General features: G+C 40.4%; 1 protein-coding gene across 18 annotated transcripts in view; it reads right to left on the minus strand.

The window, feature by feature from the left end:
- Positions 1-13873, minus strand: part of ROBO2 (roundabout guidance receptor 2) — a 735763-nt gene that overhangs the window by 113349 nt on the left and 608541 nt on the right. For all 18 annotated transcript variants that reach the window (XM_053307038.1, XM_053307032.1, XM_053307028.1 and 15 more), the window contains one exon: positions 5100-5331. In XM_053307038.1, coding sequence (XP_053163013.1) covers positions 5100-5331 — 232 coding nt within the window. The remainder of the gene's footprint in view (positions 1-5099; positions 5332-13873) is intronic.

Here is a 13873-nt window from a genome sequence, read left to right on the forward strand (position 1 = left end):
AGAGCATGGTGAAGCTCTTCTGAAAGGGTGTTTGAAAAGGGTTTCAACATCTTTGGCGTTTTCATCCAAAAAGTCTCCACCAACCAGATCTCCATTAGTGGGTCAGCCATGACCAGGGCCTGAGATGTCAAATCTAGGGCCCTGGCAAGTTCATATGGGCAAATGCGGCCTGACAAATACCCCAGCCCCCAAAAGGCCCTATCTTTAGTCTCCACCAACCAGATCTCCATTAGTGGGTCAGCCATGAGCAGGGCCTAAGATATCAAATCTAGGGCTCTGGCACGTTCATATGGGCAAATGCAGCCTGATAAATATCCCAGCCCCAATCCATTTAGAGCTTTAAAGGTCAAGACCAGCACCTTGAATCTAGCCTGGAAGAGGACTGGTAACCAGTGAAGCTGCCACAGGATGAATGTAGTATTCTTGAGTATCGTTGCAGCACCATTCTGGACCAGCTGAAAGTTCCAAGCTGCCTTCAAGGACAACCTCAAGTAGAACGTGTTGCAGTAGTCCAATCTGGATGCCACCAAAGTAGTCAGTATTGGGAAGAGGGGCAGATCCACCCCCTCCCAATCCTCACCAACATTTGAATGAAGTGCTGACTGGGATTGGGAGAGAGGTGGAGCTGCTCCTTTCCCCAATATTAGTCATGCCCTTTGCAGCAACATCAGATGCAGGGAGGTGTGGCCAGTATAGGGAGGAGGGGCTGCTCTGTGCCCAGAACTCTGGTGTCCACCATAGAAATGATAGTGAAGTGACCTCCATAGAAAAGGCCCTGCTGATATCCATGATTACAAGTAGCATGAAGATAGGAAACATGTCACAGTGAAGTGTTTCCAATCCAAGGAGTGCTTCTTGAGTGCAGGCACACTATTTAAAATATTTGCACTCTTGAGCAAAAGTGCAAGACTGCTGGCACTTTGCTAGGAGCCACAGCACAGGAGGATCGGCAGCACCTGCATTCTGCTGTGCAACATGTGGGTCAATGTTTTGTTTTCTCATGTTATTTTGATTCATATGTTCCTATCTCTTACATTAATTCTTGTGTAGAACTTTTAGTCCCCAAAATAACCCACTTCAATTAGTTTCAGTAAAACCAATGTGCCAGTTCTCTGTGAATTGATAAGTGTCTGTCCAGCGACACATTCATCCCATCAGTATAGACCATAGGGCAATAAAAGGACCCAATTTTCACAGGATCAAACCTGTGTCAGATTACATTTGTCTGCATTTTTTAAAAAAACACTGCATTATTGTCACACATTTCTTCCCATGCAAAAGGACAATGCTGTATATACACATTCATTTTTTAAAAAATTTCTGCTGCATATGCTAATATAATTCTTTGATATTGTAAAATTGCGGGCAGAAGCCTTCTAATTTTTAGAAGGCTTCCAAAACTACATCTTAGGCAACTTACTTAAAAGTTACAAAGGTCATAACCCAAAGAAATTTGTGATTAGCTTTGCGCAAATAGCACTGTTTTGGTCGTTGCTTTTTTTTATTTTTTAGCAGTAATGCCCCTTTATCCAGGGGAAATTAGGAGAAAAATAAAAAAATTAAAGATGCACTGCTATATTTGCGCACAAGCCTTTTTGCATGCCTAGTGGGCTTTCTAGATCATGGCAATGGACTACAAGACCCACTGAAATAAAAACAAGCAGTATTTTTCAAAACTGATAAGGAACCTAGCATGTTAATTTTCTCAAGGTAACTTTCCCACCCAAACTAATACACATGATTATATGGAATCCATCTAATACAAATCTTACATATAGCTGTGCAATTAAAAAAGCATAACAAATTGTTACATAATTTAAATTATGTTCAACTTTGTGTCTGGACATTTAGGGCTATAAAATACTTGGATCAGTTGGCTGCTGGCCCCAGAAGGTTTTTTCAGCATAGACCAAAACTGATGTTTGGGGCTGAGAATAAGAATTTCTTTTTAAAATTATTTTTAACTCTCTGATAATTTGATTTACATGCTGGCCTATATGCATATACACACAAGTATATGCATATAATATATCTTTATGTTATCTAACAGCTCCCTTTCTCTATACAATAATACCACTGTAAAAGCTGACACCATAATATAAATTAAACTACTTTCCTGACAGTGTTGCACTTATTAAATGAACCATATTGAAAAATAACATTCTAAAACCATTTTCTCATTTCCCTTGCTGCTGACTTGTGGAGAACACCATGCCTGATTCTTGACAGGTCAATTATTCCAGTGCTCAGCTCCTTCTCACAGATATTAAAACAACCAAATCGCTGCTCATCTTTTCCAGACACTACCAAACAGAATTCCATTTGTTACTTTCACAAGGCCAAAGCGGTAGGAGATGAATGGATACTGAATTGTGACAAATGTCTGGTCTTTAGGAAAGGAGTGGGGAAGAGCTGTGGTAAAATTGATTTTTGGAGTTAGGCCCCAGAAGAAACATTCCTTCTAAAATTCAGTTCAGTGAAAAACGAGATACTTATTTCAACTATTTGCCTTGCTGGAAACATATATTCTAAGAGTGAAGATATGAACCATATTCACAGCATATCTCAAAAGTTTTTCTAATATAGGGTTTTTTCCTATTAAGAAGTATTTTTTCTGAACCGGAATCATGCCTCAATGCATGTAATATGACACTTTTAAAAAAGATTGCCCTTTTTTGCTCCCTGAGAAGAGAACCATATTCATTAAAATAAAAATCTACTTGGGATTATGTCTGGAAAAGCATAAACCCAAGATAATTACAAAGATAATTAAAGAACCAAGGAAAATGACCATGGAATGACACTTTGTGAATGTAGTATTCCACCCCCCACCCCCCGCCCCATGTAAGTCTATAAATAATCTCCTAGACAAGCAGATACTTTCTGGGTCTTGGGTGGGGGGGAGCACCTGACATTTAACTATTGGCAGTACAATTTATTATAGTCTTTTGTTGTACTGAAGGAGATACAAACAGACAGAGTGGCTGAAAGTTACGTTAATCTACGCAACAGTTTAAGATCTGTCAGTTTAACATATTTATAGACAGAGACAATCCTAAAGGTAGATTCTTTGTGGTAATAAGAGGTTTCTCTAATAATATGAGATTACCTGAAATGATTCTACAGGATGATGAAGACTACAAATGAAACTTTTAATCACTCCTAAATATTTAACTCTTATTTTCTCTCTCTCTCTTTCTTTCTTTTAGCTATGCTATTGCCTAGTTGTCAATTATTTCATACCCCTTTTCATGTGGCACATAAAAATCTTCACCCTATAAAAATGTGAGAACCAGCCTGCTGGAACACACAGTGGCTTCATCTAGACCAGCATCTTGTTTCCAACAGTGGCCATCCAGATACTTCCAGGAAGTAGGGATGTGCGAACAGGTTTGATTCTGAACCTGTTCAACATTGAACTGGTTCAGTTTGATAGCTTGATATTAGACAGAACGCCCCCCAGTTGGTTTGCAACCCCCCACCTGTGTGTGTGTGTGTGTGTGTGTGTGTGTGTGTGTGTGTGTGTATCACCACCACCACCACTCCAGGGGGCTTCTCTGATTCCACAGGGGGGGTGTCTCATGACACAGGCTACGCATGCATGGCAGCCTCCAAAATGGCTACCACCATGGAGGGCAGGCCCAGAATGGGCTGAAGACCCCCAGAACCTAGTGGTTTGGACATTTACAGAGGTCAGCAGGGAGAAGGGGAGCCTCCTGAGAACCCCCCACAACCTCTGATAAGGCCCCCGGAGCAGAGATTTTTAATTCTTAAAAATATTTTAAAATTTTGAACCCTCCCAAAGCCAAACCAAACCAGGGGGGTTGGAGTGCACAAAACCAAACATGTTTTGTCCAGTTCGAGTTCGGTCCGGAATAGAACTAAACTGGGCAACCCGATTTTGCGCAAACCCCTACGAGGGTATACCCCTACCAGGTTCCGCAAGCAGAAAAGGAAGGCAATAATCTTCTCCCATAATTCTTTTAGCCTTTAAAACAGCCCTTAAGACATACTTTTAAAGCCAGGCTTTTGGTAAGCTCTGAATGTCTTAAATTTTTACTTGCTGTTTATTTTTTTTAATTGTTGTAATCTTAGAATGTTTTACATTTTTAAATTGTTGTTTAATAGTTAGTTTTATTCTGTTTCTATTGTATTTATTTTTGTGAACCACCTAGAGCCTTTGTAGTCAGGTGTTATATAAATAAATTAAATAAATAAAATTATTCTTCCCCAGTAACCTGTATTCAGAAGAATGTTGCCTCTGAATGTGGTTCTATTTAGATACATATTTAGATTATGGCTAATAGCTATTAGATCTATCCTTCATGAATCTGTCCATTCTTCTTTTAAAACCATTTAAATATTCACCCAGACGATCACCACATCTTGTGGCATCTAACTCCATAAATTTCTCCATTCTGTGAATGAGACTTTTATTATGTTTGTCCAGAAATGACTTTCAATCGATTTCATTGGATAACTCTGTTCTAGCATTATGAGAAAAGAAGAACAGTTCCCACTTTCTCCACACAATTCATAATTTTATAAAGCTCAATTATGTTCCCACTAGTCATACTTTTTTCTAAACTGAAAAACCTGAAGTGCTCTAGCCATTTCTAGTAAGGAAAGTGTTCCAAACCTTGGGTCGTTTTGGTTGCCCTTTTACAGTTTATCATTTCTAAGAATGAGAGGCTGAAACTGTACATAATATTTCAAATAGGCCACCACATTATATTTATATAAAGACATTAGAATATTGGCAGTTTTCTTTTCAATCTCTTTCCTAGTAATCCCAAGACAGAAGTTGTCTCCCTTGCCCCTATTTCTATATTCTGAGTTGATGTTTTAATTGAACTCTGTGCCACAACATCAAGAGCTCAAGAGTTCTTTCCTGAAGACAATTTCCAGAGCGGAAGCCATGTTTGTGGCAACAAGAAGTCCCATGGCACCTTAAAATTGTCATGGTGACAATTCATAGTTTTCTGATGTACACATGGAACTGCTTGTGCAATGCTCCATGCACACTGGAGCAATATGGAGCATTGGATCATTACAAATAACTCAGGAAAATATAGAGCCTTTTAAAGAGCTCTACTTACCTTCTTCAGTGGTACGCGCAGATTTTGATTCACTGTCCATCCCTTGAAATTCATTGAAATATGGTCGAACTTTAATTTCATAAGTAACTCCTTTTTTCAAATTGATTAGGACAGCACTACGCTCCGACGGAACTTTAACTTCCAGAGTCTGCCAAGCAGTAGGGGAAGGCAATCCTGATGTCTGACGATATATGACTCGATAACCTTGAATAAATTGGGATTGGCGGTCAACCTGAAATAATGTTAACATAAACATTTCTAACATCAGATGAGGGAGGCATTTGATTTTAGTATACTGAACTGCCATTCACAGAAAATTCAATTGTGTTACATAGAACTTCTCCCTGTTGCATAAACAAAATTGTCAGTCTTTCACTGTACTGGAGCCACACTTCCTCTTCCCTATAATTTATTCGCTTAAAGTGAGATATAGAACTGCTTGCACAAATCTGTTATTTTGTTTCTAATAGTAGTAAAACAATTTGTTTGTGTACATGAGCAATGGTCAAGCAAAGCACCAAAATAAACTTATAAAAAGTGGGACATTCTCTCTATCCATAAAGCTGGTTGCATGGTTAATTCTAGGCTCAAAGCCAAGATTCGACAAGCAGGATTTTCTTCACTGTGCTGACAGCTTGCTAAGCTCATCAAAGATTTTCTAGAATTAGAGTTATATTGGCATGAGCAATAAAAAGAGTGAGTGAGTACAAGGTTAAAGACCTAAAACATCTTCCCAATATCAATTACCTTTACTAAATTCTCTTTACACTGTTCATTAACTTATCCAATGGGGAATCAAGTTGTTATGACAGGAAGAATACAACACGGTAAACAAGGAGCTGAAACCAAATTTATGAGATCAAGACCTAAATGCCTTTCATCAAAACTGCCATTGTTAAAAACCTTGCAACATATGTTACAACAGTGTTAAGCTTGCACTTTACAAACTTCTATAGATACACTTTAAGGGAATTTATGCACTGAAAGAGGGACATAACTCACAATAATAGCTTGTTAATACTGAAGGAATCAAGCTGTGTTTTTAAGAAGAACATTAAGCAGCTGCTTCCAAATGAAGAGAGTCTGTAAATCAGGACAAATTGTTTTTATCCACATTTGACTTTCATTAATTAAATGTTTTATGGACATAAAGAGTTTATGGACACTGTGTTTACTACAAAACACACTTTCAGCTTCTCTGAATATTTTGTCATATTCAGCCTGTAGAATCCATGGGATGTGATGCAATAATTGGGATTTATTGGAGAAAGTGATTTCCCTGATTAATAACTTTTTTTGGCCTCTTCCTTAGATATATTTGTTTGTGACTGATTAAGAGTTTTACTTTGGTCGGGGGGGCTCACAGAGAAAAATATTAACCTCACTCCAGAGAATACTGCAAAGAAATTCATAACTGTTCTTTGCCAGCTCCTTTACATTGTGACATAGGCGTAACTATAGGGGGCAGGGGGGCACGTGCCCCGGGCGCCACTTGGCAGGGGGCACCAAAAAGTGCCTCCGCCGATTTGCCAAAAAAAATTCTTTTTTTGATTTTTTTTTTGATTTTTTTTTTTTTTGGCAGAGCAGTCCCCCTCCCTCGGTCCCGGCACCCCCCCATTGGCATTGCTCATCCAGCACTGGGCGCCGTGGCGTCTTCGTAGTCCAAGTCTCTGACTCTCACTCCCCGGCGCGCCCCGCTGCCCCGCCAACAGTCGTGCATGCGTCGAGAGGAGGACACGCACCAGAGCAAACTTCCTGAACAACTCCCTCTTCTGAACAACTTCCTGAACGCCCGAACCAGTTCCCCTTTTTGCTCATTCAAGTCCTTCCTCCCCTATAATCTAACCACGTTTTAATTGAAAAGGTTCAGGGAGGGGGAGATGGGGGGATGTGGAACCTTGGGTTCCACATCCCCCCATCTCTCCCTTCCTGGACTTTTTCACTATGTAATGCAAGCTAATTTAATTATATGTCATCATCATCAAAATGGATTAGCTGTTTCAGCCCATCAGGAAAGTCTAAACCTCCACTGATTTAATTAACCAGACTGAGAATCAGATGAACAGAGAATGTTTTAATGAAAGGTGGTATATAAATTTAACAATAAGTAAAACTATCATTAGCAGCAATTAGCGATTACTTAAACATTGGTGCTGCCAAGCAATTTGTAAATAAAACTTGAAGCCCTTTGAAAATAAACTGGAATTAATTGTAGGTTGGGCAGGGGGTGAAAGTATATACTTCTAAACATTTATTGTTAAATTTATATACCACCTTTCATTAAAAACAACCCCAAAGTGGTTTGGTTTTAGTCATGGATTTTAATTTTAATTGCTCTTTTTGTCAATGTGATGAAGATTAGTTAAATCTGAATGGTGTTAGGCAACCAATGTTGCATCTGAAATGCCATTTCATTTTTTATTGTCATAAATACTCTCCAACCAATTTAAATAGCAAAGGTGTATATTATCGCTTTATTCAATTGCAGGGAATCTCAAAAAAGCAGGATTTGCAACTAAGGCAGTGCATATCTTCTCTAAAATGGCCCTTTTATAGTTTTTCTAACTTTGAAATCGTAACATAAAACAAAGCATAAATGCATAAATGCTTCCCCCTCCATTTGAAACCTTTTCTGGTGTAAATAGCATGCAGTTTTGGAAAAGGGGAGTCTTTCTTTAACAGCGGGAGAATAAGGAGTCTTTAGCACTATCACCCTAGTCCCTCGAATTACTTTGGAGTCCTTGGTTTTTGTTTTGTTAAAATACAGTCACTCACAAGGGAAAGTCAGGAACAGAACCAGGGCGTGAGGGAGGGGCATCATAATCATAATAATCATCATTGCATCATAATTCTGATGTTTGAGATACAAGCCAACTTCACAGGGTTGTTGTGAGGAAAAACCTAAGTATGAAGTGCATTTTGAAATTTTTGGTAATTTTTGTAATTTTTTAAATTTGTAAAATAAAAGTTTTCTGAAACATGTGTGTCAGTCAGATGTATGTTGGGGGGTGGCGGGGGGGGCACAATTTCAGTGCTTGCCCCGGGCACCGTTTTCCCTAGTTATGCCTCTGCATTGTGACTCCTTAAAGTTATAGTGACTTGTTTTTTTATCTCCTCCAATCCTCATAAAAAGATTCTGGTACCACTAAATGAAACAGAAAGCCATACATTATTATTATTTATTATTGTTATTTATTGAATTTTTTTATACCGCCCCTCCCAATTTGTCCCAGGGCGGCTTACAAACAAAACAAAAACAGTCAAAATCAGTCAACAACAAAAACAAAAATCCTAAAATAGCATAAAACAATCAGTTAAAAAACAATTTAAAACCCCAACACATTAAAAACCCCATACAACAATTATTTCATACTAGTGGGCCCGGGCGCAGAGCATCTGCACCTGAAGTTGGGCCCAGCCGTCCCCCACCCCCCATGCTGGCATGTCCAGATTTCTGGATGTCACACAATGGCAGCCTCCTTCTCTTGAAGGGGCTCTTTCCTCCCTCACAACCCGTCTTTTCGCAGACCCCTGCTTGCTATCCATATATATATATATATATATATATTCCTCTCCTCTACAACCAAGAACATCTTCCAACCCGTAACAGTTGCATTCCAACTGACCTTAACCATCACAGGCTTCTCCTACTTATCTGCATATGGAATCCTCACTGCTCAATCACCACGGTGCCACAGACTCCGCCTCCCTATCTGCATATAGAATCCCCACTGCCCAATCAGGTGCTTCTGCTTGCGAACTCTGTCAGCCAATTGCCTCCTCCCCTTCTGTCAGCCAATTGCCTCCTTTCTGCCACGTCCCCATGCATGGCCCGTCTTAGAGAAATAAGTATATAGAAGATCACAAAAAAGTTCCATTGACTATTTAAAGCAGTAATAAGAAGCCCAAGAAACACGGATAACATGTTTAGACTAGCATTTGATTGATATGCTTCATTTCTTCAGAAGAAATTCTAAATATTTTCTGATTATGTGTCAAAATAGTCTGAAGAAGAAAACAAAGGAGCTTCAAAACAATGGTTTGGAACCAGCAGTCAGTCACAAAACTTTTAAGTGCTGCTGGATAAGGATATTTATTTAATTATTTGTTTGTTTAACATATCTGTATACCACCCACTCCTGAATTCTCTAGGCGGTTTACAGCAATAAAACAAACCAAGAAATTTTAACAATTAAAACATATAAAAATCAAATTAAAATACTCATTAAAACTACCAGATAGCTAAAAAGCTTGGCTGAAGAGGTGTCTTTAGTTGTTTCCTAAAAGCCAACAGATGGAACAGCTCTAATCTTATTAGGAAATACATTCCACATCCCTGGAGCAACTACAGAGAAGGGTCGCCTTTGAGACATCACCAAATGAGCCAGCGGCACCCTCAGACGAATCTCCCCTGAAGATTTTAAAAGGCAGTGTGGTTCATAATGAAGAAGGCATTTTCTTAAATACCACGGGACCAAGTTGTTAAGGGCTATATATAGCAATAGCAATAGCATTAGCACTTACATTTATATACCGCTCTATAGCCGAAGCTCTCTAAGCGGTTTACAATGATTTTAGCATATTGCCCCCAACATTCTGGGTACTCATTTTACCGACCTCGGAAGGATGGAAGGCTGAGTCAACCTTGAGCCCCTGGTCAGGATCGAACTTGTAACCTTCTGGTTACAGGGCGGCAGTTTTTTTTACCACTGCGCCACCAGGGGCTTAACAACAACAACCGAAAGTCAACAATAAGACAACATGGCAGTGGTTAAAGAAGAGGACAATGGAGAAAGTAATGAAAGGTTTCATTTTTGCAGCCCAGGAACAATCACTACGAACAAATGTTCTAAAAGCAAAAATTGATAAGACCCAGAAAGACAGTGTCAGTTATGCAAGGAAGCGGATGAGACAGTTGAGCACCTTGTATGTTCTTGTAAGAAAATTGTGCAGACTGATTATAAGGAAAGACACAATAAAGTTGCTGTGATGATCTACTGGAACTTTTGCAAGAATTACAAATTGCCAGCAAGCAAGCATTGGTGGAATCATCAACTTAAAAATCCTTTCGGATTTTCGAATACAAACTGATAGGCATTTAGTGCACAATAAAACAGATCTGACAGTCATTTAGAAGAATCAGGTTCTAATAATTGATATTGCAGTCCCATGAGATAGACGATAGCAATTTCACATTTGAGTTCTTTAAAGACTTTTGGATGGATGTCATCTGGCCCTGGTGATTTGCTAGTTTTTTAAATTTTTCCAGACAGTTTAGAATGTAATCGCTTGTCACTTCTATCTGACTCAGTCCTTTAGCCTCTGTCCCTGAGAAGCCCAGTTCAGGAATAGATATACACTCAGTATCCTCTGCCATAAAGACAGATGCAAATAACACATTTAGCTTCTCTGCAACCTCCATATCCTCCTTAATCATCCCTTTCACTTCCTCATTGTCTACTGGTCCAACCACCTCCCTGACAGGTTTCCTGCTTCTGAGGTATTGAAAGAAGTTTTTGTTATTCCCCTTGATGCTTTTAGCTAAATATTCCTAAAACTCTCTTTTTTTCACCTCTCTTATTGTAATGCTGCATTTCTTTTGTCAGAGTTTTTGTTGCTTTCTATTCTCTTCATTTTGCAGGCCTTCCAATTTCTGAAGGAAGTCTTCTTCCTCTTTATAGCTTCACTGACTATACCTGTTAGCCATGCAGGCATCCTCCCTGCATGGTGGTACCTTTCCTGCTTTGGAGTATATATTCTAACTGGACTTCTAGTATTGTGGTTTTGAGTAAACTCCATGCATTCTTGAACCAAGTGACTCTTGATTTTCCCTTTAAGTTTTGTTTTCACCAAACTCCTTATTTTGCAGGAGTTTCCTATTCTGAGATTCAAAGTGTCTATATGACTTCCTTGGCAATTCTCTCCCCTCATGTATGCTGAATTTGATCGCACTATGGTCACTGTTCCCTAAAGGGTTGATGACACTGACATCACATAACAGTTGCTGGTTGCCACTCAGGATTAAGTCCAAGATCGCCTTTTCTCTGGTTGGTTCCATGACCAACTGTTTTAGGGCACAGTCATTAAGCATATCTAGAAATCTGAACTCTTTGTCATTACCTGACTGTGAATTTACTCAGTCTATGTGTGGGTAATTGAAGTCATTCATTATTACTGCCTTGTCTCTCCTTGACACCTCCCTGATTTCCTTCTACAACTCCCAGTCACTGTCAGCATTTTGATCCGGAGGGCGATAGAACATCCCCAGTAGCACATTTCCTTTCAGGTCCTGTATTGTCACCCATAGGATTTCTGTGGAGGATTCCAGTCCTCCTAGGTTTTCTAGCTTATTAGATTCTATCCCTTCTTTAACATAGCTCCCAAGGGTTGCTGCCCGCTTGACGAGGACATCTGAGGGGGCCCTGCTCCGGGTGCCGACAATGAGGGAGGCCCGGCTGTCGTGCACTCGGGACAGGGCCTTCTCTGTTGCTGCTCCTAGACTCTGGAATGCTCTCCAAGTGGCTATTCGTTCTTCAGACTCCATCACGGCTTTTAGAAAGCTTTTAAAGACTTGGCTTTTTACCCAGGCTTTTACATAATCGTCTTTACTGCTGCTTTGGTGTGTTTTTATCTGTTGTCTTGTGTTTTTTTATGCTTGTTTGATATGTTTTTAGCTTGGTGTTTTTATTGCTTGGTGTTTTTATTGCTTTTATTGTATGTTTTAATTTTTGTAAACCGCCTTGGGGTTTTCTTTTAACGAAAGGCGGTATAGAAATGTAAAAATAAATAAAATAAATAAAAATAACATACAGTGCTACTCCATCTCCAAGGCTCCTGAGTGATTGTTTCCTTTCTATAGAGTTTATATTTAGGGATAACAGTGTCCTACTGGTTCTCACTGTTCCACCATGTTTCTGTTATGCCCACTATATCTATTTCTGTGTTAGCAACCAAGCACTCAAATTCAGCCATCTTGGCACAGAGGCTTCTGGCATTGGCATATAAGCATATATGTGCTGAATCAAGAGATTCAGGTGTGTGGTATGTTTGTCTTATCTGGTGTGTTTGATCTCTTTGACCAGCTAGTACAGTCTCCTGTCTGTTCTTTATGTGGTTCTACTCTGCCCCCTTCTGTTATATCTGAATCTTTTACACCTTTGCACCTTAAGGGATGGCATTTGCTGAACAGGATGCTGCCCATCCTCTATTGGCTATTTGCCCGGTGTCATTTTAAAAGCTGCTCTGGGAACTTTTTAATTTAAGCACCTGCAGTCTGGTTCCATCTTGGTTCAAGTGTAGCCATTCCCTTTTGTACAGGCTTTGCTTGCCCCAAAATGTATCCCAGTGCCTAACTAATCAAAACCCCTCCTCCTATACATCTCATCCATGCATCGAGACCCCTCTGGTCAGCCTGATACCTGACAGGATATCTGTCTTGCTACCTGTTCATGTGGAACCTGTTCTCGCTACCTGTTCATGTGGAACAGGTAGCATTTCTGAGAATGCTACTTTGCAGGGTCCTGGACTTCAATATGCCTAAATTTGGCTTCCAGGACCTCCTGACTACATTTCCCAACATTGTTGGTGCTGACATGAACCACAACAGCTTGCTGCTCCCCAGCACTGCCTAACAGCTTATATCTATATACGGTGTGATGACCGCAACCTTCGCACCAGGCAGGCAAGTCACCATGCAGTCTACACATGGGTCACAGACCCATCTCTCTATACCTCTAATGATTGAAACACCCACTACACAGACGCCCCCACCCCCTGGAGGAATATCCCATGTGAGAGGATATGGGTTCATAATCCATGTAAAAGCAGGCTTCTCCAAACTGTGGCCCTCCAGATGTTGCTGAACTACAGTTCCCATCATCCCAGCCACAATGTGGTAGCTGGGGATGATAGGAATTGTAGCTCAGCAACATCTAGAGGGCCGCAGGTTGGGGAAGCCTGATGCAAAGGAACATTTCCCACTTCCTAAGAGTGATGTCTCCTTCCCCAAGACCTTCATTCCCCCTGAGAGCAGAGGAGCTATTACCCTTGGAGTGGCATGCCTCTATCACGTCCCTTAAGGTCTCGTCCACATACCTCTCTGTCTTTCTGAGCTCATCCAGATCCACCACCTTGGTCTCAAGGGAATGAACTTGTTCCCTGAGAGCCAGGAGCTCCTGCACCGAACACACACCCATGACTTCTGCCCCTGGAGCAAACAGTCATCCATGAGACACTCTGTGCAATACACTGGGAACTGACCCTTCCCCTGCAGGCTTTCTGTCTTCGTAACTGGTTTTGTTGGCTGTTTAGAGTATTTGGAGATAGTTTATTAGAAAGTTAGGTCTTAGCTGTATTGGTCAGGTGTTTAAACAACTGAAACGTTCTTTCCCAAGACTATGAAGGGGGGAGTAGTACTTACCTTCCCACTGGGCTCCTTGTGATCAAGGGGACCTGTTTCAGGCTCACACACACACTTCCCTGCTAAACTCTAATGCCCTGTTTGCTCTCCCTGTTGGCTAAGCTCTGTTGACTAAGCTCCCTAGTCTTCACCTCTTATATAGAGAGTAGGCTTCAAATTGAAACAGTCATGTTGCTCACAGGAATGTAGACCCTTCCACCAGGTGTGACTCACTACGGCCCTAGTTGACTCCTCCCTCTGTCCCTCTCCAGGCAGAGAGAAACAGCAACTAAATGCCACAGAGTTATGGAACAACAGGTCCCTTAATAAGATATATGACAACCACAGATGCTCAACACTACCTTAAAACATTGTT

This window comes from Hemicordylus capensis, chromosome 3 (genome assembly GCF_027244095.1).
Source record: "Hemicordylus capensis ecotype Gifberg chromosome 3, rHemCap1.1.pri, whole genome shotgun sequence".
Lineage (NCBI taxonomy): Eukaryota > Metazoa > Chordata > Lepidosauria > Squamata > Cordylidae > Hemicordylus > Hemicordylus capensis.